The 22,961-nt window shown below is 37.6% G+C and overlaps 3 protein-coding genes across 9 annotated transcripts; 2 read left to right on the top strand and 1 right to left on the bottom strand.

The window, feature by feature from the left end:
• Positions 1–4,580, top strand: LOC149407292 (protein FAR-RED ELONGATED HYPOCOTYL 3-like). 5 transcript variants are annotated; one of them, XM_089612632.1, is made up of 9 exons: positions 1–293; positions 944–3,158; positions 3,254–3,310; positions 3,436–3,504; positions 3,602–3,670; positions 3,781–3,849; positions 3,959–4,006; positions 4,102–4,177; positions 4,250–4,580. In XM_089612632.1, the coding sequence occupies exons 2-8, from the start codon at positions 984–986 to the stop codon at positions 4,156–4,158; spliced, it is 2,544 nt and encodes an 847-aa protein (XP_089468758.1). In that variant the 5' UTR covers positions 1–293; positions 944–983; the 3' UTR covers positions 4,159–4,177; positions 4,250–4,580. The 5 variants fall into 5 exon arrangements, with proteins under 5 accessions (XP_089468758.1, XP_089468749.1, XP_089468736.1 ...); XM_089612623.1 differs by having other exon boundaries at positions 2–293; positions 4,102–4,154; XM_089612610.1 differs by having other exon boundaries at positions 3–297; positions 3,251–3,310; positions 4,102–4,154.
• A 2,531-nt stretch (positions 4,581–7,111) lies between these two features.
• Positions 7,112–11,277, top strand: FAR1 (FRS (FAR1 Related Sequences) transcription factor family). 3 transcript variants are annotated; one of them, XM_089612589.1, is made up of 8 exons: positions 7,112–7,361; positions 7,725–9,840; positions 9,928–9,984; positions 10,131–10,199; positions 10,313–10,375; positions 10,504–10,566; positions 10,664–10,714; positions 10,801–11,277. In XM_089612589.1, the coding sequence occupies exons 2-8, from the start codon at positions 7,765–7,767 to the stop codon at positions 10,855–10,857; spliced, it is 2,436 nt and encodes an 811-aa protein (XP_089468715.1). In that variant the 5' UTR covers positions 7,112–7,361; positions 7,725–7,764; the 3' UTR covers positions 10,858–11,277. The 3 variants fall into 3 exon arrangements, with proteins under 3 accessions (XP_089468715.1, XP_089468701.1, XP_089468707.1); XM_089612575.1 differs by having other exon boundaries at positions 7,113–7,361; positions 10,498–10,566; XM_089612581.1 differs by lacking the exon at positions 7,112–7,361 and having other exon boundaries at positions 7,400–9,840; positions 10,498–10,566.
• Positions 11,278–11,319: 42 nt separating this feature from the next.
• On the bottom strand, positions 11,320–15,074 carry CYP97B3 (cytochrome P450, family 97, subfamily B, polypeptide 3). The gene is made up of 14 exons (XM_089612593.1): positions 14,716–15,074; positions 14,222–14,402; positions 14,032–14,139; positions 13,841–13,925; positions 13,503–13,726; positions 13,230–13,403; positions 13,094–13,141; positions 12,851–12,910; positions 12,671–12,757; positions 12,489–12,577; positions 12,158–12,249; positions 12,005–12,066; positions 11,770–11,919; positions 11,320–11,692 (listed from the first exon to the last, which is right to left on the bottom strand). The coding sequence occupies exons 1-14, from the start codon at positions 14,844–14,846 to the stop codon at positions 11,468–11,470; spliced, it is 1,716 nt and encodes a 571-aa protein (XP_089468719.1). The 5' UTR covers positions 14,847–15,074; the 3' UTR covers positions 11,320–11,467.
• Positions 15,075–22,961: the final 7,887 nt, after the last annotated feature.

The raw sequence follows: 22,961 nt of genomic DNA, 5'->3' as shown, positions 1-22,961 counted from the left end.
CTGCCAGCTCAGCCAAACGTCTCTGAATTGACCGAAGCACCCCGGAGCGTGCATACACGCGAAAGCGCGTGAAGTACACAGTCTAAAAGAAGAAGAAAAAAAAGCGAAAGGAAAAAAAAAAGTTCGCGACACGAGAGCGAGTGACGGAGGTGAGAGTCAGATTGGGAAAATTCGATATCGAAACCCTAACCCCCGATTTCGGTTCCTTAGGCCCACTCGCCGATCTCCCTCGCGTGAGCCTCAGATCCCGAGAGCTCTCTCTTCTCCTCCGTCTTTTCTCTCACTTCTCTCCGGTAGGTATTTTCTTTTCTCTTCCCTTCTTTCGTCAATTTTTATTTTTTATTTAGTAGTTCTTGGTTGTTGGTTGGTTATTTGCTGGTGTATATCAGCAACGCAAAGACGATTCTGTTGAGTGTCTCTGTTTCTTTAGTAGATTTAATTGAATGAAATTCTTATTTCTGCGTGTGTTAGTTCAGCCAGAAAGCTCAAGCTCGAAGTATCTTGAAATGGTTAATGGGGAGTTTTGGGGGTTTATATAATAAAGCTACTGTTTGTATAGTCGTCTTATAATACGATGCATAAAGTTTATTACTTCTTGATTGTTGATTGAAATTCAATGCTTAAACAGAGATTAACACATCTTTGTGGATTCTGAGCCAGCTGATCTTCGGGTTTTTTTTTGTGCTTGGTTATATTTTGCGTCTCTAGGTTGACACACAACTCCGAAAGCGTCTATATATATGCAAGTTTTTTTTAACTACATTTTATTTATCTTTTGCATATTTTTCCAGAGTTGGGCAATACTGATCTTGATAATAATTGATACGTTGAGCCTAATTTTATTGTTCTTTTTTCTTAGGTGTACGTGTGGTTCTCTGTATATTAATAATAATAATTGTTAGTTTTGACTGGCATCTCATTTTTGTGTATTGGTATTTTTTAGGTGTATATAAAGTCATTACCCAGGTCGATTTATTTTCATCATGGACATAGATCTTAGTCTACCATCCGGCGAGCTTGATAAAGACGGTGAAGAACCCTCAGCCATTGATAACATGTTAGACGGTGAAGAGAAACTGCATAACGGAGATATCATGAGTGGGAGCTTAGTCAGTATGGGAGACGAAATTCAGGCTGAAAATGGTGGGGATTTGAATTCTCCCACGGCAGACATGGCTGTATTCAAAGAAGACGCGAATCTTGAACCGCTCTCCGGGATGGAGTTCGATTCACACGGTGAGGCATATTCTTTCTACCAAGAGTATGCTCGGTCGATGGGTTTCAACACCGCGATCCAGAACAGCCGTCGGTCAAAGACCTCGAGAGAATTCATCGACGCAAAGTTTGCTTGCTCGAGATACGGGACGAAGCGCGAGTACGACAAGTCGTTCAACCGGCCCCGTTCCAGGCAGAGCAAACTAGACCCGGAAAACGGGACTGGTCGGCGATCGTGCTCGAAGACGGACTGCAAAGCAAGCATGCACGTGAAGAGGAGGTCCGATGGGAAATGGGTCATCCATAATTTCGTCAAGCAGCATAACCACGAGTTGTTGCCGGCTCAAGCTGTTAGCGAGCAGACAAGGAAGATGTATGCTGTGATGGCTAGACAATTTGCCGAGTACAAGAATGTCGTTGGTCTGAAGAACGATATGAAAAGTCCGTTCGATAAAGGCCGTAACTCGGCACTAGAGGCTGGAGATTTGAGGCTTCTGCTTGACTTTTTCTCGCAAATGCAGAGTTCGAATGCGAATTTCTTCCACGCGGTAGATGTGGGAGAAGATCAACGCATCAAGACTTTGTTCTGGGTTGACGCGAAGACTAGGCACGACTACTCTAATTTCTGCGACGTGGTATCGTTTGATACTACCTATATCAGAAATAAATATAAGATGCCTCTTGCTCTGTTTGTGGGGGTGAATCAACACTACCAGTTCATGTTGCTTGGGTGTGCTTTGGTGTCAGATGAGAGTGAATCAACGCTCTCTTGGTTGATGCGGAGGTGGCTGAAAGCAATGGGCGGTCAAGCGCCGAAAGTTATGATAACCGATCACGACAAAGTGTTGAAATCGGTTATTTCGGAGGTCTTTCCGAGTGTTCAACACTGCTTTTGTTTATGGCATGTGCTAGGGAAGGTCACCGAGAACCTTGGCCACGTGATAAAAATACACGAAAAGTTCACGGCCAAATTTGAAAAATGCATCCACAGGTCGTGGACAGTCGAAATATTTGAAAAGCGGTGGTGGAAGATGTGCGATAAATTCGAGCTCAAAGAAGACGAGTGGGTTCGATTACTTTATGAAGAAAGAAAACAGTGGGTCCCAACTTTCATGAGGGACGCTCCTCTGGCTGGGATGTCCACCTCGCAACGCTCCGAGAGCGTAAACTCTTTCTTCGACAAGTACGTGCATAAAAAGACGTCGTTACTAGAGTTCCTAAAGCAGTACGAAACCATGCTGCAAGACAGGTACGAAGAGGAAGCCAAGGCCGACTCCGATACGTGGAACAGACCGCCCGTGCTGAAATCCCCTTCCCCGCTGGAGAAAAGCGTCTCGGGGCTTTACACGAACGCGATGTTCAAGAAATTTCAAGTCGAGGTTTTGGGCGCGGTCGGGTGTCATCCCAAGAAGGAAAGGCAAGACGAGACGGGCGTGACTTTCGTGGTCCAAGATTTCGAGAAGAAGCAAGACTTTCTTGTCTCGTGGAACGAGATGAAGTCGGAAGTTTCTTGCCTGTGCCGGTCGTTCGAATACAGAGGTTACCTCTGTAGACACGCGTTGATCGTTCTGCAGATCTGTGGCCTTTCTTCGGTCCCGCCCCAATACATTTTGAAACGATGGACACGCGATGCAAAGGCCAGACATTTAGCAGGAGAAGGGTCCGACCAGATTCAATCGAGGGTTCAGCGGTACAACGATTTGTGTCGGCGGGCAATGAAATTGAGCGAAGAGGGTTCTCTGTCGCAAGAGAGTTTCGGCATCGCAAGCCGAGCACTAGACGAGGCTTTTGGGAATTGCATGACTGTGAATAACTCTGGTAAGATTCTTGTAGAAGCCGGCCCATCATCAGCCGCCCCTCACGGCCTACTATGCATTGAGGAAGACCAAAGCAAAAGTATCGGCAAGACAGCTAAGAAAAAGACTCCGAATAAGAAACGAAAGGTTAGTCCTTGTGTTTGGTGGTCATTTTCTCTTTCATTGTTTTCGTTTCGGAGGCATATACGGGATGCTGATCCGTTTTGATAACAATTTAGCAGGCGAACTTTGAGCCGGATGTAATTACTGTTGGGCCACAAGACAACTTGCAACAGATGGTTTGTTTCTTTTTTTCGATTTTTTTATTTTTTTATTTTTGCCAGTAATATATGAAATTCTGTTCAATATGAGATCTCACGAGCCATAGAAGTAATCTAATTTCAATTTGGGATCTAATCGGCAGGATAAATTAAACCCAAGGCCTGTAGCGCTCGATGGCTATTACGGTGCACAACCGAGTGTGCAAGGAATGGTACGATGAACGGTCCAATGAAGATATATACTTGTAGATAGATTGCATTAATTTTTTTTTTCTTCCCGATATACTGCTTCTAACGCCTCTTTGCCAGGTACAATTGAACTTGATGGGACCAACGCGGGAGAACTATTATGGCAATCAGCAAACCATTCAGGGACTTGTGAGTAATTTATGGCAATAACAGAATAAACAGGAAATAAAAATAAAAATAAAATATATAGCAATTGCAGAGTGTTGTAATTTTGGGGGATTTGGTTTCGGATCTTGTAGGGACAGCTAAACTCTATAACTCCAAGCCATGATGGATATTACACCGCCCAACCAAGCCTGCATGGTTTGGTATGTTACTCTTCGCTTGGCTGAAAATTATAAGCTTTGCCTTGCCGATGATGATGATGATGTGTCCGTACCGGCATTTAACATACAGCTGGCGTTTTAATTGTTTCAGGGGCAGATGGATTTCTTCCGTTCACCGGCCGGTTACACTTACATTCGGGTTTGTTGGCTATAAATGACATTTTCGATATAGCCTTCCTCAAATTCTCATTTTCACTACTCTCTCATATTTTGATTTTTTGTTCTTCGTGGCAGGACGATCCTAGTGTGAGAGCGGCAACGCTGCATGATGATGCACCGAGACATGGGTGAGAACTCATTCACTCTTTAGGTGATTCTTCTAAAATAGATCTTTATTTATTTATTATAACACTATTAAACACCCAATTGAATCGACGTGTAGGTGAAGGAAAAACACAACCCATTGAAGCTAATATATGTGTAAAGAAAGAAACGTATCATCTCGTGGTACTGAAGAATCGATCGCCCTCGAGAAAACCTGCTGTTTCGGTGTAATCTAGAATGAGATTTAGAGTAGGCCGTGGTCTCGTCCTTTTCTTGTTTAAATCTCTTAATCGGAGCTGGGAAAAACAAAGGGGAGAGAGAGAGTGACAGGTTTAACTTAGGGTTGTTTCTCTCATGTATTGTAGATTATCATCTTTGTATCTGTTTTTTCGCGTAGCGTAAACAAGCTTAGTTCAGATCAGAAATAGAGTTAAATTATATTTCCTGAATTGGAGAAAAAAAATAGTTGGATAAAAAGCCAAGTCAAACTGAGGTTTGAGGTTTGATTTAAACGACCTTATGTAATGAGAAAAATTTCAAATTTTATTATTTTAATATTTTGCCGTAACACCTAGTTAAATATCCATATTTTGTTGGATATCTTTAGTATATTTAAGAAAAATTAGTCGGACTAAACCACTTAAAACGTTGGTATTGCAATCTAGCCAACGTTTCACCTATGTTTCAAATTTAGCCGCGAATGATGATGTGACTTTATTATTCATTTAGCAAATTACTAGATTATCCTCTGTTAAAATCGACTAACATCAACATGTAGCCAACGTTTTGATCGGCCAAATAATGCAATAAATATACGTAAACTTTTTCCTTTTTAAAAAAAAAGAATGCTCATCAACTTTTAATAGTCCATAATATTTTATTTCCTTTTTTTTATAGTTTAATTAGTTTATTTAAAGGACATTCAAATATGCGTAATCCATAATGTAAGACAAATTTTTTTGTGTTAATTTCCGTTTATTTTACATGCGATAAATTTTGACTGGTTGAAACGTTGACTAGTAGTTGGTTGTTTTCTTGTGTTAATTTTAGTTAATTTTCATTTATTTTACACGTGATAAGTTTTGACTGATTAAAACGTTGGCTAATAGTTGGTTTATATAATTTATGTTACATAAGCGTATTTTCAATGTTTTCTAACTGTTTATTTCTTTAAATGGCTAGATTACAAAGTTTACCAAACGTTGGCTACATCCTTAAAACCATGTTTGAAATTGGCTACGTTGCTAGATTACCCTATATTTAATTAATTATAATGACTGCAGAAATCGATGTTACATGATTCATATGTAGGTTTGAAAATTTGAAGTAAAAAATATTATTTTTAGTTCAAATGGTCTAAAGTTCTAAAATTAATTTTTTTCATAGTTGCATTGATTTATTCAATCGTGTTCATGAAATCTAATGGGTTTTCGAATGAAGGAGCATTGATATCAAAACTATTAATACCATAGCCATCGGAGACTTGAGTTTCCGAATCGGAGGGATATTATGTGTGTATTGGGTAGTAATTCATGATAAAATAGAGAGGAAGATAAATTGTAGTGGTTATATTTGAGTGAATGGTTGTATTTATAAGTGAATAAGTGTATAAATTGTCGTTGTTTGTGTATAAACTATAAACGGCTGCATTGCCATTGAAAACAATTTTTTTATAAACAAACACAAACTGTTACAAACATAAAAGGCTGCAGTGTTTTAAAAAAAAAATAAAAAAATAAATAAACGGCTACAAAAGGAAGACGCTGTTTAAAAAAAAAAAAAAAAAGCTCAAAGTGTGGCATGTAAGTAAATGATTGACTGAGTATGGTAGACTTTTGCAATGACATTGTAATATGCATTCTAATAACAAAAAAAAAAAACAATAGTTATTTTTTTTTATAATAAATTATTATTATTAATTCCAATTAACCTAGGTTTATTGTATTTTACTCGGTTAAAATTAATCGCACGATAATTTTACCCAAAAATTCAATTAAATTTACTTTTATAGTTAATTGTAATCGATTAATTTCGATTGAAATTTAAATCAAAATTATTTTATTAACCAAAAATTCAACTTTAGCGACGTGCTTATATAATTCAAGAACAAGCATTTATTACACATAAAAATATGAGGAGCAAAACAACATGGTGCTTCTAATTCTACGAATGCGCTTGGAGCAATATTGGAAGATTTGAAAGTGATTTTTGAACTACTAGATTTTCGTATAGTAGTTTGCTTTTTTTATCAATCATACCTTTAAATTTTTTAATTTTATATGTCTTGATATTTTATTTTTGTTATCTATGTAGTATTGTGATTTAAGTCTTTTATTTATGTAACTTTTAAATGTCTTGATGTTTTAATTTAATTTTTTTTATATAATATTGTGATTTCTATTGTAGTAATTTTAATTTTATTTTTCAAGTATGTGTTGAATTTGAATTAATGTTATTAATTAATAAATAAACACATAATACATATTAAGTATCTAATTATAGTTATCAATTAAATTTTGAGTTAATTTTATAATTTTTGGAAACTTTGGATTTTAAAAAAGAGTTATAAATCATGAATGATCTTCAAATATGAAGATTATCTATTTGAATCAACTTCAAAAATATAAAGATTTGACTGAATTTAGTAACAACAAGACGACATAATTATAAGAATAAGTAAGACAAAATATCATAAATGAATTGATAAGTTTTACGAATTCGAAGTACATACGTATGTACTTTACTGAATAGCAAGATTTATTAAATGCAATGAATAAACTTAATATAAGATAAAATCATATGATTTGCACGCGCCACACGTTCACGCACGTATGGAGGCGTTTGGCTCTGTACTTCAAAAGTTTTTTTTAAGAAACTATTTTTTTCCTACTAAAAAAAAAATATATATATATTTTTTTTTAAGAGAAAACTCAATCTTCCTAAACCGCCACACTTTTTAAATATTTCTGTATATGACTTGTATATACGCGATCTATGATGACGCGCGAATGAAGATGCGAGAGAGAGAGAGAGAGAGAGCGAGTGAATTAGCGATCTTCGTTTGGGTAAAAAAAAAAATTGTAGTTGAGCGAGTGCGTGTGCGAGACAGCTTTGAGCGAGTGAAACAGATCACACGAACCCTAAAATCTCCCCCACTCGCGCCCATACTCACTCGCCGCTCTTCTTCTGCTTCGACTCTCCGATTCCACTTCAATTCAGTTCAATCTCAGGTCTCTCTCTCTCTCTCTCTCTCTCTCTCTCTCTCTCTCTCTCTCTCTCTCTCTTTGATTGTATGAATTCTGGTTGATTTGTGGATTTTGAGAATGAGAGGCATGAAACCAAAAGTGGATACTGCTTGCGATTTTTTCATACAGGATTTATGTTGTAGTTATTGAGTCAATTAAGAAAATTGAATGATTATTTATATGGACAAGTAACTGAGAGGACATGGTCGCTGCTCTGCTTTTACATGAATATCAAAAATTGTTTGTCAATTATCACCTGTGAGATGGGTTTTCCAAGCCAAACTTCATAGTGACAACTTTGATCCAGATAACTAGTATGGACTAAGCAAGCAATTTCTATCTGTATAGGAGAGAGTGAATCACGTACTAAGCGACCCTTGAGACCATAATGGATAAAAATCAGAACCCGGTAACGATTGCATCGAATTCTCAAGACAAAGCAGTTACCAATCCCGTTTCGAGCTTGGAACCGGACCCGGATTTCGAGCCCTGCAATGGGATCGAGTTCGAGTCCCATGAGGCGGCGTACTCGTTCTACCAGGAGTACGCCAAGTCGATGGGTTTCACGACTTCGATAAAAAACAGCCGGCGATCGAAGAAGTCAAAGGAGTTCATCGACGCCAAGTTTGCTTGCTCGAGATACGGGGTCACGCCCGAGTCGGACGGTCAAAGTCAAACCACGCGGCGGCCGAGCGTGAAGAAGACGGACTGCAAGGCAAGTATGCACGTGAAGCGGAGACCCGACGGGAAATGGATCATCCACGAGTTCGTGAAAGAGCACAATCACGAGCTTTTGCCGGCTCTGGCGTACCACTTTCGGATCCACAGGAACGTGAAGTTGGCCGAGAAGAACAACATCGATATTCTGCACGCGGTCAGCGAAAGGACGAGGAAGATGTTCGTCGAGATGTCGAGGAAATCCGGAGGCGGGTACGAAGACCCGGGGTTTGACCTGGACGATCCGGGAGTTGACTTTGAGAAAGGCCGGTACTTGGCTCTCGACGACGGGGACGGTACGGTTCTGTTTGAGTATTTCAAGCACGTGAAGAGTGAGAATCCGAATTTCTACTATGTTGTGGACTTGAACGAAGAGCAGCGTCTGAGGAACGTGTTTTGGGTCGATGCGAAGAGTAGGAGCGATTACGTCAGCTTCAACGACGTCGTTTCGTTCGATACCTCGTACATCAAGAACAACGAAAAATTTCCATTTGTGTCCTTCTTTGGCGTGAACCATCATTTTCAGCCGATGTTTCTTGGCTGTGCCTTGGTCGCGGACGAGAGCAAATCGGCTTTCGTTTGGGTGATGAAATCGTGGCTCAGAGCAATGAAAGGGAAAGCTCCAAGGGTTCTCATCACGGATCAAGACAAGAATCTGAAGTCGGCCGTCGAAGAAGTTTTCCCCGACACACGGCATTGCTTCTCTCTCTGGCACGTACTCGAAAAGCTCCCCGAAACTCTCGCTCACGTTATCAAACCGCACGAGAATTTCTTGCCGAAGTTCAACAAGTGCATTTTCAAGTCGTGGACCGACGAACAGTTCGATATGCGGTGGTGGAAAATGGTCAGCAGATTCGAGCTACACGACGACGAGTGGTTTCGGTCTTTGTACGACGATCGTAAAAAATGGGTGCCCACTTTCATGGGGGACACCTTTCTGGCCGGGATGAGCACGTCTCATCGTTCCGAGAGCATGAGCTCGTTCTTCGATAAGTACATGCACAAGAAGATCACCATGAAGGAGTTTGTCAAGCAATACTCGGCGATTCTCCAGAACAGGTTGGAGGAAGAAGAGCTGGCCGATTTCGACACGCTGCACAAACAGCCCGCCTTGAGATCTCCTTCGCCTTGGGAGAAACAAATGTCCACTATCTACACTCACACCGTTTTCAAGAAGTTTCAGATCGAAGTCTTGGGCGTGGTCGGTTGCCAGCCGAGGAAAGAATTGGAAGACGAAACGACGAGCACGTTCAGAGTCCAAGACTGCGAGAAAGAAGAACACTATTTCGTGGTGTGGAACGAGCCGAAGACCGCGATTTCCTGTTCTTGTCACCTGTTTGAGTACAAGGGTTTCCTGTGCAGACACGCTCTGATCGTCCTCCAAATCTGCGGACTCTCGAGCATCCCGTCTCAGTACATTCTGAGGAGATGGACAAAAGATGCCAAGGGAAGCCAATCGGCAGACGAAGAAACGGAGAGAGTGAAGACTCGTGTGCAACGCTACAACGAGCTGTGTAAATGGGCCATCGAGCTTTGCGAAGAAGGGTCGGTATCGGAAGAGAGACACAATATCGCTTTCCGTGCCTTGGTGGAAGCTCTGAAGAGCTGTGTAAATGTGAATAACTCCATTGGCAACGCTGCGGAATCCAGCGGCCATTTCGTTGCTATTTCTGAGGCCGAAGAAGAGAATCAAGGAAGCCACGGGGCTAAAACGGGGAGGAAGAAGTATACAAATAGGAAAAGAAAGGTCTGTCTTGTCCATTTAATTTTATATACTTGCAAGGTTAATAGTTCCTTTTCTGTATCTAAACTTGAAGCGTTATACATATTTTAGGTACAACCCGATCCGGCTACGATCCTGGTTGAGCCGCAAGACACTGTACAGCAAATGGTATTCATGTTTCTTTCGAAAATGAAGCTTTCTGAGACATGAATTATTATTATGCTCAATCGAGCTTATATATGGGGAAATAATCTGTCTACATCCAATGCTTTTAGTTATAATATTGCGATCTGAGTGTTGAAATGATTTTTTAGGATACGATGAACGAAGATGGCATGGCTCTTAATGGATATTTTGGGGGCCAGCAAAATGTTCAAGGATTGGTATGGATGATGCTATAATTTCCTTAAAAATGGAGACATTGTTTTGCAAGTTTGTTATGTTCTCATAGAGATGGTTTCATTTATAGTTTAGTAATGCTGTTTTTTCGGCGCAGCTGAACTTGATGGAACCGCCCCACGAGAGTTACTATGTGAACCCACCGAGTATGCAAGGACTGGTATGTCATTCTTGAATTTCGCAACCCTTATACATTACCGTTTTCGCTATCATAATTTGAAGCTTGGAGACAAAATGAGTTTATGCAAGCTGAGTAACGCTAACATGATCATGTTCTTGTAGGGACAGCTGAATTCGATGCCTACTGGCCATGATTCTTATTTTGGCTCTCAACAAAGTATTCATGGCCTGGTATTGCATTGTATACTTGTTATATATACATAGAATATAAAATGGTTTGTTGTTTCTTCATATTCTCTTATATTGTAAAATTTTTATGTTAATATAGGCTGCGCAACTAGATTTTCGGCAACAGAATAGCTTCAATTACAGCTTGCAGGTCAGTTTTTAATCGGAGGGTTCGGAATATAGCTTTCTCGTAAGACTAGAATTTTGTATAGCTTATTGAGCTTTGTTTCATTCCAGGACGATTCACGTCTAAGATCGACACAACTGCATGGTAGTGGTTCAAGACATGCATAGAGAAGAAAGAAAAAAAAACTCGCCATTTTAACGGAGTTCGTTGACATGTTCACCCAAGACTAATCTACTTATCGGTAATTAATTAACCCAGAAAGTCCTTTTATCCAATCAAGCAAGAAGTGTCTTTCTCGAGAGTTCACCGTGTAACAGAAGACTCTTCTGAATGATTGCCTGTGCTACGAGGAATCGAAAACTGTTGATTTGTGCCGTGTCGTACTTAGTTTTAGCGTCTTTGATGACACGAGCTTAGTTTAATATGTAGTTTGTACAGCAAAGTATTGTACTAGGCTGCTAGGGCTTTTATTTATTTACTCTTTTCTTTTATCTATTTTTTTCCTGTCTTTCCTCTTGCATATTACTGTATCATGTTCCACCATATGTTGTCTCTGCAATTTTTTTAGTAACCTTAATTTTTGTGTTATTTACTTTGATAGCACTGAAATTCATTTCAATAACAAATCTAGCAATACATGAGTTTAGTTTATTATTCGAACTTCTCGCTTCTCTTCTCTTCGGGTACATCGCAAATTTGCAAATAAATAAATTTTATTCAGAGAACTTGAAATCGTTTACAAAAACTGATTAGTACAAATTTGTCTGTAACGAAATGTTAGTGTACAGCAGACCTCTTCCTTAATTTGCACCACATTCCATTCTTTGTATGAAGTGTCGCTCCAGTAACGAGCTCCACAGATTCCGGAGATCCCTTCAACTCCACGTCGAACTTCTGCAAAAACATGGCCAGAGCCACTGTTGATTCCATAAGGGCGAATTGGTCTCCGACGCACTTTCTGGGCCCCCCGCCAAATGGTAAGAACGCAAAATCTGATATGACCTGCGAATCAAAACCATATTTTGCTTTTATTTTGCTGATGCATAAGCTACACAAGGGAAATAGGATCACCAAATGACCTCATTTGGATACAATGCTCCGGGGCTTCGAGACGGGTCGAACCCAGCCCATCCCTCGATTCCTTCGCTCTCCTTCTGCCTTGAGAATCTCTCTGGCTCGAATTCGTTAGGTTGGTCCCAGAAATATGGAGATCTGTGGAGGTTATATACCTGAATATACAGACAGATTATAAAGTCGGAGGCTGAGATTTTTCTGTTTAAGAAATATATATATAGCAATTATTTATTAACTCACTGAAATGAAAATATCAGTCCCAGGAGGAATTGCATAACCGTCTTTGTCGCCATTGTGCCCACCTGGATGAACCATCGGAAAATTCGTTTCCTTGACTGGATTTTAACATGAAATAAGAAAGGACATGGTGGGATTATTTTAGTTGTAGCGTACCGGGGAGTTTATCTGACTTGAGAGACCGTCTAATAAGCAAAGGGGGTTGAGGATATAACCGCAGAGACTCCACAACAATAAGTCTTACGTAACTGAAATAGCATACCAACTCATTTACATCTTCATTCCATAGCTATAAATCTGCTGATACTAAAAAGCAATGTTCATTCTTCACATTTTCATTTTAACACCAGACACTGTTTTCTTTTAAAATGACTGGTCATCTAGCATCGAATTTCATGCTTCAAATTGGTTTTTCATTATTCTCTTTTCTACTGATAAATTGTTATAGTAGGAACTGATAGACAGATAATCGAGGTTAGCGACTCACTGCAATTTCTTGATCAATTCATATGTCGGTTCTCCCTGCCCGAGCACTGAATCAATCTCCTTCTGCGCCTTTTTCATTTTGGACGGATTCTGTACCGCAAACAGTATCTATTTATTTAATATTTTTTTTTAATTTTATTTTGTATAAAGAAGCTAACATGAAAGGTGAATGATGAATCGTACTTGAGCAAGAAGGTAGACAGCCCATGTAAGAACAGCCGCGGTGGTTTCATGGCCGGCAATAAGCATAGTCATCAAGTCATCCCGTAACTGTCAAATATTCTTACTTGTAGCACAAGTTACCATCACCTTCTCAAATAAATACACCTTGAATCATAATACGAAATTCATAATTGCTTTTACCTGACGGTCATCAGCATCGACGCCTCGCATATCAACTAAGAACCGCAAAAGACTCGCATCCTGAAAATTTCACTGTTATATAAGGCAATAAATAATCACGAATGTTTTCTTCTTCCAAGATTAGTGAATGCTCATCTTATAGATAGAGTTTAATAAACACAACTGTTAACTTTATATATAATATATATATATATATATATATATATATTTTTTTTTTTTTTTCTTTTTTTAAATATAACCAACCTTCAGATTCGAGTAGTCCCTTTGTTGCAATTTCTCCACATCGGCTTCCTGGCATCGATGAGTTTGTGTCGTGAGTTTTAACATTTCTACGGCTGGAACTTTATCGGCCAAATAATGTGGTCACGAGATATCAAACCTCTCTCGTGTCTTTTGCATTTCTGATGAGTCCATCGAGACAGTCATTGATAACTTTAAGGTCGCTCTGGAACTTTCGCTGTCTCGGGACTATCCACTCTATGAAAGGGACCTTCCAGTAAGGAATGTAGAAAGTCGATCGGTGCTCCGCTTCAAAAAGTGTACCATACACTGCCTGTGTCGACATTTCAATTTAAATTATATGTAAAAAAAGTAAAATACTATATTAAATGGAGTCGTATAAAATCACAATATTGACAAAATTTTAGTATACCTTGATCACGGGCGATTCTTTAGTGACCGAACCAAAGTCAAAGTTAAATACTCCGAGCCCGATAATGTCGAGCGCTAAGCTTGAAAACTCTGCTTCAAGATCCAACTCGATCGTCTCTGCTCTTTCTAGAAGCTTCTCAACTTTTGATGTTGTTCTTCCCGTGCAGCTGGTGAATACTTTGACCATGGCTTCCAAGTACTGCACATGAAATGCCGGGGAAATCACTGCAAAAACGATTACAGAACTTCATAAAGATGTAATAATTTATCAACATCATAATCTAAATTGCAAAATGCTTATAAATATGTGAAACATCGTAATTTTAGGTTTTCTCTCACCTCTTCTCCTAAGCTTCCATGTTTCAAGATCAGCAGGTATGAGTCCTTTACCCATTATTGGTTCAAGAATATCAGCAAGAACTCCCTATTCAAAACAAAATAATTTGTAGACAAAAACAATACAAGGAAAAAAAAAAAAATTTGAATGCAAAAAAATAAAATAATAATAAACACAGAAAATAAACTAGGACCTTATCGTATGAAAACGCGTTTTCACGAAGAATATGCCTCGCAACAATAGGATCGGACACGACAACAAAGGCTTTTGGTCCAAAGGCAAGCTTATACACCGCACCGTGCTGCGAAAAAAAAAACAAGTCACAAAATTCAAAAGAAAATACAAAAAAAGAACCAATAATGGTGCAAAGAATGAGAGATGACCTGTATGAACCAATCGTAGAGCGAGAAGAAGAGAGGGCGATCAAAGAGGTCAGTGACAGCGCCTTCGGCGATAGGCATAGACCCCAAATTTCCTCCGCTAAGAAGGTTTGTCAAGAGATTGCTCGCATTGTCCAAAACGTTTCTCTTCGTTTTCGATTCCTCTGTACTGCTTGATTGGCATCTGCATTGTATTTGTATTGTTCCTACATTTTATCAGCAATTTACTAACTAACAATATAAAAACCTTAAATTAGAAAGCGAAAAAAGGTGAACCAAAAAAGCTACAAAAACAAATCCCAGGACTCCTCAGTTACGTTTTAAGTTTTCATTGTATTTTTTTTTTTATTACTCTCTAAATTGCTTAATTCATTCAATCCAAGAGCGACCCATATCACATAAGGATTCTATCTACCCAAGCTGATATTGAGCTCGCTGAAACTTATGGAGTCTAGTTGTAAGAAAAAGAAATTGAAAAAAAAAGAGGAATTGGTTACCTGATACGACAGCCTTTAGGCTTGGAATTGGGAAAGTTGGAGGCGAGGGAATGAAATCTGGTGTAGAGAAGATTAAGATTGGTTAGAGTTGGGGAAGAGAGATTGGAGATAGGAGCGTAAGCCATCGTCATATTTGTCGCTCGCAGACAGATGTCTTGAGTTCACTTCAGTTCCGGTAGGATAGATATCAGTTTTTTCGTGTCCATTTTTTTTTTTTAAACTTTTATTACATGTTACATAATTAATATTATAATAAAAAGAAAAATATAACGAATTAGGCTAACCATATTGCTATTTTACTTCAAATATAGTCGCTGAATGAATGATTTCACCAAATTAATTACATTTTTTATACATAAATAACCTTATTAAAAAAATCGCCTAAACATCTAGTAACCAGCGTTTTGATATTCTTGAATCACTTATATAGTCAAATGTTTTTATTTTTTTTTTTTTTTTTATTTTGTTGTTGATGAAAACATTGATTTAACTATTTAAATTAATTTCATACGTAATTTTGTGGATATAAAACCCTCAATCGAATATGGGCAATTGAAAAGAACGAAAGTTGTCTTTTTCTGGTTTTGACTGGAAGGAATCCTTTCGATTAGGATCGAAATACCGTTACCGTTACCGTTCCGAGCTTTCGAATTTACTGGTAACCCCCCGTACCGTAAAAGAATACCGGGGGAAGCGAGAAAAAAAAAGAAAACCGGTACCGTTGAACTTACCGTTACCGTAGAAGAATACCGTCAAATACCGTATTTACCGAGGGGAATTCAGAAAAGAAATATACAAAAAAATATACAAAGTACGTATGATAAAATTCATAAAATTAAAAATAGTGTAAAATTCATAAATTAATTTTCTAAGAATTATTTTCATCATTTTGGGTTTGGAATAATGAGTTTATCGAATTAATTTGAAATATATTAAGGTAAGGAGAAATCTCGGAATAAAAAGGAAGGATTTATCGAGTTCGTCTCGAATAAGAAATTATTTTCCGATGAGATATTCTGGAATTTAATTTGAGAAAATAAATTCTCAAGGACGAGAATGAATTCCGAGAAACCTTAAATAAATTTGAATCAATCGAGAACGAATGAGAAATTTCTCGGTTCAAATCATTTAATTAAATGTTCGATCGGTTACGGTTTTAGTCACAAAATTTTGTGACAAGGACGTGGTTGTAATGTTTTTCTGGGCTCAGTTGAAATAAAATGTGGAGCTTGGGGTTAGTTTACAAGTAGTGGAGAATTGAAGGTTTTAAGAGCAAATACGGAATTCTCATTTCATATAAAAGGAATTTTTATTTTTCTTTTTTCCTTATTTTCTTTTCTTCTTCTTCTTTCTTCTTCTCGGTTCTTCTCCTCCCTCACGCGCGCAACCTGCAACAAAGAAGAACAGAAAAAAAAAAAAAAAAAAAAAATTAAACAACAACAACAACTAGGCGAGAGACCGGCGGGATCTGGGCAGAAATGGTCTTCGTTGCGTCGGGAACTAGGCGGGTCGGCGGGATCCGGTCGGGAAGTGGGAAGTTTTGGTATGGGTCGCGACGGTTTTTGGGCGAGCTCAACCCGTTCCTCACCGGTCGGGACCCGTTTTTTTTCCTTTTTTTTAATTGAACCGGACCGGGAAGTGAGAACCGGGTTCCCACCCGCATCCCGGTCCGGTTCCCCCGGAACCACCGGAAAAATCCGGTTTTGGTGATTCCGGTGCCGGGTAGCTCCAAAAAGGGGGAACCGGACCGGTTCCCGTCCGGTTCCCCCGATTTTTAAATCCTTTAATGACTAGAAATTTCGTATATATAGAAGTGAAAATTTTCGTTCCACAGTGGAAATATCCACTTTTGGTTGTAGATTAATATGGAAAAGAGAAATAAGGAAAAAATTGTGTTGAAAGTAATTGGAAATGGAGTGGTGGAAGGAACTAGAACTTGAACGGAAATGGTATTTTCGCACCCCACAAGAAAATAGAATTTGCACTTCTAATCACCACGGAATCAGAAATTCCATGGAAGTGCACAGTGGCAGATGGAACAGAAATTCTGTAGCTCTTCCGTTCCAAAGGGCCAAATTTACCTTCAATCTAAGGATTAGTCATTAAGTAAATATTTCATATACAGTTATATTATAATGTGTACATCTTTTGGAATTCAAAATTGTCAATGTTTTAGGGTAAAACATGTATCTAAATTATTTGCATTATGTGAGCGATTTCTTAGTTCGTCACATTTTAAGGTTGTGCATTGTGGTATTTTTTTGTTAATACTAGTTTATTTCTCATGCGTTTTGGAAGCGTATCGGTCGGGGGTTTATTTCTCATGCGTTTTAGTTTATTTCTCATGTGTTCTGGTTTATTTCTCACGCATTCTCAGTTTGTCACGTGTGTTCTGGTAAATTTTGTTAATTTTCCAAAGAGAAGAAGAATATTGGTATCCGTTACGAAAAGAGAATGTGGGTAGATTTTCAAATTTCTGATTGTGTGTTAGTTAGAATTCCACGGGAACCATTTTTTTTTTAATTTTGATTATTTATTTAAGAAGCCATATATTTAGTGACTTATTTATGTCTACTTTAATTATAAATTGTAGAGAAAATGACGACATAAATACCTGATGTTTGCGGGTTGTTGCACTTATATATCTATTGTTTAAAAGTCGCGAGATAAATACTTAATGTTGACTTTAAATACGGGGATAAATACATCGTCCACCTTTTGTGTTGCATTAAAATCAATATTCACGAGGACATTAAGCGTGGCCTAAAAGCCAATTTTTTTTAAAAAAATTAATCAATTAATTTATGTATTTTTGATAGATATCCGTTGTAGAAGGTTCTCGCCGCGGCGAAGAAGGATTCTCGCCGCGGCGAGAAGAGTTCCAGAGACCTTTTTTTGGAGAAGATATTTGTGCCGCGGCGAAGGCTATCTCTCGCCGCGGCGAGACAATTCTGGGTTTACTTTTCAGCAGTCTCGCCGCGGCGAGAAATACTCTTCACCACGGCGAGAGTTCTACAACGCTTACTCTAAGCGTTGTAGAAGCGTTTTAAAACCTAAAAATTTAAATTTTTTCAAAAAGCCCGCCCGAATTTCAGACTTAGTCAATTTTTCTTCTTCATTCTTCATTATTTTTCTTCTTCTTCATTCTTCATTCTTATTCTCCACCCTCTCTCTCTCTCCACCCTCACTCCTCTTCTCCGCCCTCACCCTCTCTCCGCCTTCACTTCTCCTTCTCTCTCCGCCATCACTTCTCTCTCTCCGCCCTCGCTCTCTTCTTCTCTTCCATCACTCTCTCTTCGCCCTCACTATTCTTCTCCGTCCCCACAAACCCACAAACCCAAACTCAAACCAACCAAAAGCCACAACCACAAACCCACAAACTCCACCACCACGTCAAACTCACACAAGCCTAGGCATCTCCGGCGACAACTCCGAGTCTCTCTTTCTTCCACGCCTCCACGCTCCTCATCTACACTCCGGGTTAGTTTATGGAACTGAGAATTATGTATAATTTAGGTTGAAGCACCATATTTGTATGATATTTCGTTGGAATTGAGTTTTCATTTGATATTTAGTTGGATTGTGTTTCTTAGATTTCATGTCGTCAACTACTACTAGTTCTAGCGCTAGCGATAAAAGAAAAACTAGAAGACAACCTCAAAATGTACATCGCCACGACGAGAATTTGGGTAGAAAGAACCCAGATATTTCTCGCCGCGGCGGTGTATATTTTTCGTCGCGGCGAGATAGTTCTACAACGGATGTCTTATCCGTTGTAGAATACCTCGCCGCGGCGAGAAATTTTGTAATTTTTGAAGATTGGACAATGGAACTCTATCGTTGTAGAAGCTTCTACAACGGATGCATAAGCGTTGTAGAAGCCAAGCTTCTACAACGGATATCTAAGCGTTGTAGAAGCTTCTACAACGCTGGATTCTACAACGCTTAATAAGCGTTGTAGAATCATTCTACAACTGTTTTTAAGCGTTGTAGGATCCCAGTTTTGTAGTAGTGTTTGTTGGCATATATGTCAACAAAGTGTGTCATTTATTTTAATCACTCACAAATTGCGTCTCTCAAAATCTTGTCATTTGTTGACATATATATCAACAAATTATGTCATTTGTTGACATACATACATATGTCATTTGTTGACATGTATATGTCAACAAATCGTCAAACAAGTTCAAATTTATCGACATATATGGGACTCAGACAAAAAAAGAGAGGGTAAAATTGTACACAATATATTCTCTCTCCTGAATTTACTAATAGATTTAGCCAAATTATTATTTTGGTTGATTATGAAAATTGGTTTCTAAACTAATAGATCTGTCCATTTCCCTTTATTATTTCCATTTACCTTTATTATTTCTATTTGTAGTGTTTGATTGATTTGATGTTGTTAATAGCGGATGGAGTTAAGATGAATTAAATAAGAAATGAATATTACTATTTCAGACGAAAAAAAAATTGATGTACCTATCACCAAAATTATTATAAAGTACTATATTTTATAAAAAAAATTTGTCATAAAAAAAGGAATATTGTGACAAGTTTGGCAATGGATGTGAAATTTTTATTTTATTTATTTATTTTGATTATTTAAAAAAAAATCCAAGAAAGTCATATTCATGTTTAATTTTGTATTGAGCAGGAAGAATACCAATCTTGTATCACAATGTGTGCTGAAAATTGTCAAATGCAGTTGCATTAAGAACAGCGTAACAGAAATATACGTTGTCCAAAGTGAGGTCACATTAGATATACATAAACGTTATACTTGGTGATCACGGCCAATATGGAGCTGATCAGCTTGGCCAACTTATTTGAACCAAAATCAACTTCGGTTGGATCATATGAGGTAGAGCCAAACCATGTCCCAGTTAGGTTTAGTCTAGGCGCTCCGACTGTATGAAACTCAACTTGAGCATAATCGGGCACTAATCGTGTTTGGCCGGAGCCAATCTCCGGTGGGGCTTAAATAATGTCAAAAAAAAAAAAAAAAACCTCTCAAAACACCTTTCTTATTTTCAATGAAAATCAGATAACAGATTAACGATTACAATTTGGTTACAAAGAGTGAAACCGGTTCGGGTCGAGTCATCAAAAGGTAATAAGCCGTTCAAGAACTTTGACATATTAGGTCAAGGATTGTTCACTCTAATATCATTCATTTTTGCGGGGCTAGTTTTGTCATTGGCACAGACTAAAACTTCATGTTATAAAGTAAATAAATATATTGAACAAAAAGTATATAATTGGTGATTATGTGGTCAGTGCTTAGATCATATAAGAATCTGGGGATGAAATCTCTGATCTGTGTGGACGCACGTGCTTTGATTTTCTTTTTCGGTTTATTCAGTAGTCGGTGAGCTTTGCTGCTTTAATTGAAACCAGACACAAACGCTCTAATTATTGATACCAATTTCATTTTGGCTTGACACCCTTTTTTTTTTTTTTTTTTTAATTTATTTCAACAAGATATAAAGGCGGCAGATAATAGTGTATATATATATATATATATATATATATATATATATATATATATATATATATATATATATATATATATATATACCTGGAGACTGTTTGGAATACCAAACTAAAAATTACCGCGAAAATATCATGTATATGTATGTTCTTCAATTTGTTTTGCAAAAACAACAAATAAAAAAAAATATACTTGATTAGTTCTGTGAATAGTTCTAGCACGTCAAATGAGTGTTTGATTTTTGAACTGTTTTGTCTTAATATCGTTAACAAGTTCAGATATCTAATAACAAATAAAGGGGAGAAAATGAGAAAACAAAAATATATGTTGAAGTGGTCCAATTCACTTGAAACCGTGCGATTGCAATTCTTGAACCGAATCAGATTGTTCGAGACTATTGGTCAAATAAATGTAAGGAATAAGTAACAATAACCTGTAAGTAAGAAACCATTGGTTATTGACAAGTTTGTTTTTGTAGGGTTCTTTTAGCTTACTGACCCTGATATTATCTCACTGCTAAAGTCCTTGTTATACAAATGGAAATACCAGAATATTAAGATCTCCACTAGTTTGAAAATTGTTAGTTACATGTCTCACATCGTGGGACAAAAGCCTAAAAAGCCAACAACAAATTTAGGAATATGAACCTTTCAAAAACATATATATTTTTAAAGAAGGCGGTCAAGCCAAAATGATTGATGAATTTATTTCCCTCCATCTCTCTCATGCAGACTTTTCAATATATATTTGGTCAACACTTTATATATTCTTGTACCATGCACGCATCTAGTCCTCTATTAATATAGTTTTACAAAGAATTGTGATTTTTTTATATCAACTTTTTACCTCATCGAGTAATAATAACCCAATGATATGCTCTTCTCTTGTGTTTATATATGTTACACTTGTACTTAGAAATCTTACAAGCTTCGAATATAAACACTAGCAACATGAGTTTGGTTCAAGCCTACTTTTTAATCACTTAATTAATTGTAATTAAATACTTGTATGTACATCATGCACGAGACGAGAGACATATATGTTGATCTAGCTTACCAAACTTACCCAACATATAGTGAGTGATGTGCATTATATATATATATATATATAAAATTTAAGTGTACATTAATATATTCTTTTGAAAGAAACATTCAAGAGTACCTTATGAAATTACTAAAGGTGGTATGATATGGTTGTTCAACTAATGATTAAGACAACATATATTTGGTAATTTTTGTTGGTGATAAAACACCTACTCAAGGGCGACTGATACGTCCGATGGTGAAAAATAATCCACCAATTCTAAACCAAACGTACAAGGACTTAGGTTTGTAGACTCACTCTCAAATGCCTATCTTCTTTGATTCTCCAATAGATCTAAGCTCCCCTTAGATCAGAGGCTCCTTATATTTTTCACGCAATCTTCTCCCGAAAATTGACACAGCACGTCAATGCAAAACACACACTCACAAACTCTGCACAAATATAGTACACACTACAACAAATACTAGAAACAACCTCAACTTCTATTGCCGGAAATATCCACAAGTTGAGGCTATTTAGTTGCGACATTTTGGGCTTCAGCCGTGACTTGTTGCGGCTAATTCAAAATTTTATTGAGAATTTTCGGCGGCTTAAAATACCTCCAATTTTTTCCATCCTAAAATTTTATCCGCGACATAAAAAAAATCTAACTTAGCAATTCGTCTTTTTATCTTTCATTCGATACTCATTTGCCTTCTCTCTCTATACACCGCTCACTTTATTTTTCTACTCAGTCGATTTCTCTCTTTCTCTCTCTCTCTCTCTCTCTCTCTCTCTCTCTCTCTCTCTCTCTCTCGCGACTTTGTTGCTCCGGCGGCATTAACTCGCCGATATCTGCCGCCAATACCCACGGTGTGTCTCTCTTTTCTTAAATTTATTTTTCCTCTATCCCTTAAGGTGATCCTCACTGTTCACTTGCGTATTAACCCTGCGACGGGTCTCCGCTCCTCTTTCGCTCCATTTCGCCAAAATTTAAGTGACTCGAGGATTTTTTGATTTAACTTTTGATTTCACGTTTTGTAACTTTGAAATTGAAATCGCTATCTAGTTCTAAAGTGATTTAGGGTTTATATATTGTTTATTTACGCGGTCTGTGTTTTAGGGTATGGATTGGGGTTTGGGTGATTAGTAATCCACCTTGGGGAAGAGGACCCCTCCACTTTCGACCATAGGAGAGTTTTATTAGATTTACACCAAATCTCTACGTATTTGTATTCTAAGAAACCAAATATCGGAGAATATCTCCATAAATAACTTAACTGAAAACAAAATATTTCCAGTTCTATTCGCGCTGGAGGACATGTGACTTTAAGTAACGCGGGCCTTGAACAATTTTTTTGCAGCTTGTTTTGAACAACTTTAGAATTTTATTTTCCAAACTTAAAACTATGCCACCGAGGATCCAACACATTATATATTTTCTTATCATATTATCTTACCAAAATAATGTCCATTTTATTTCGTTTTATTGTGAATCTATATTTTTATTGAGACAAGTAGTGGATCTCTTCTTTAGAAATTAATATATATACGGGGAGAGAGCACATGGCTTTCTATAATTTTTTTTTTTTTATAATTATTACTCATCGAAATCTCTATTTCTTTTACATAAAAAAATTTATATACCGAGTCCCTCTTAAGATTTTTTTTCTTCATTTTAATCACCCTAATAAAATAAATATTTTAATTTAGACCGCTATTTAAAACA

This window comes from Urtica dioica, chromosome 1 (assembly GCF_054948205.1).
Source record: "Urtica dioica subsp. dioica isolate 48M chromosome 1, U.dioica_male_clone48M_v1_H2, whole genome shotgun sequence".
Lineage (NCBI taxonomy): Eukaryota > Viridiplantae > Streptophyta > Magnoliopsida > Rosales > Urticaceae > Urtica > Urtica dioica.
Note: the sequence above shows the minus strand (reverse complement) of the source record. Positions and strands in the feature narration are given on the sequence as shown.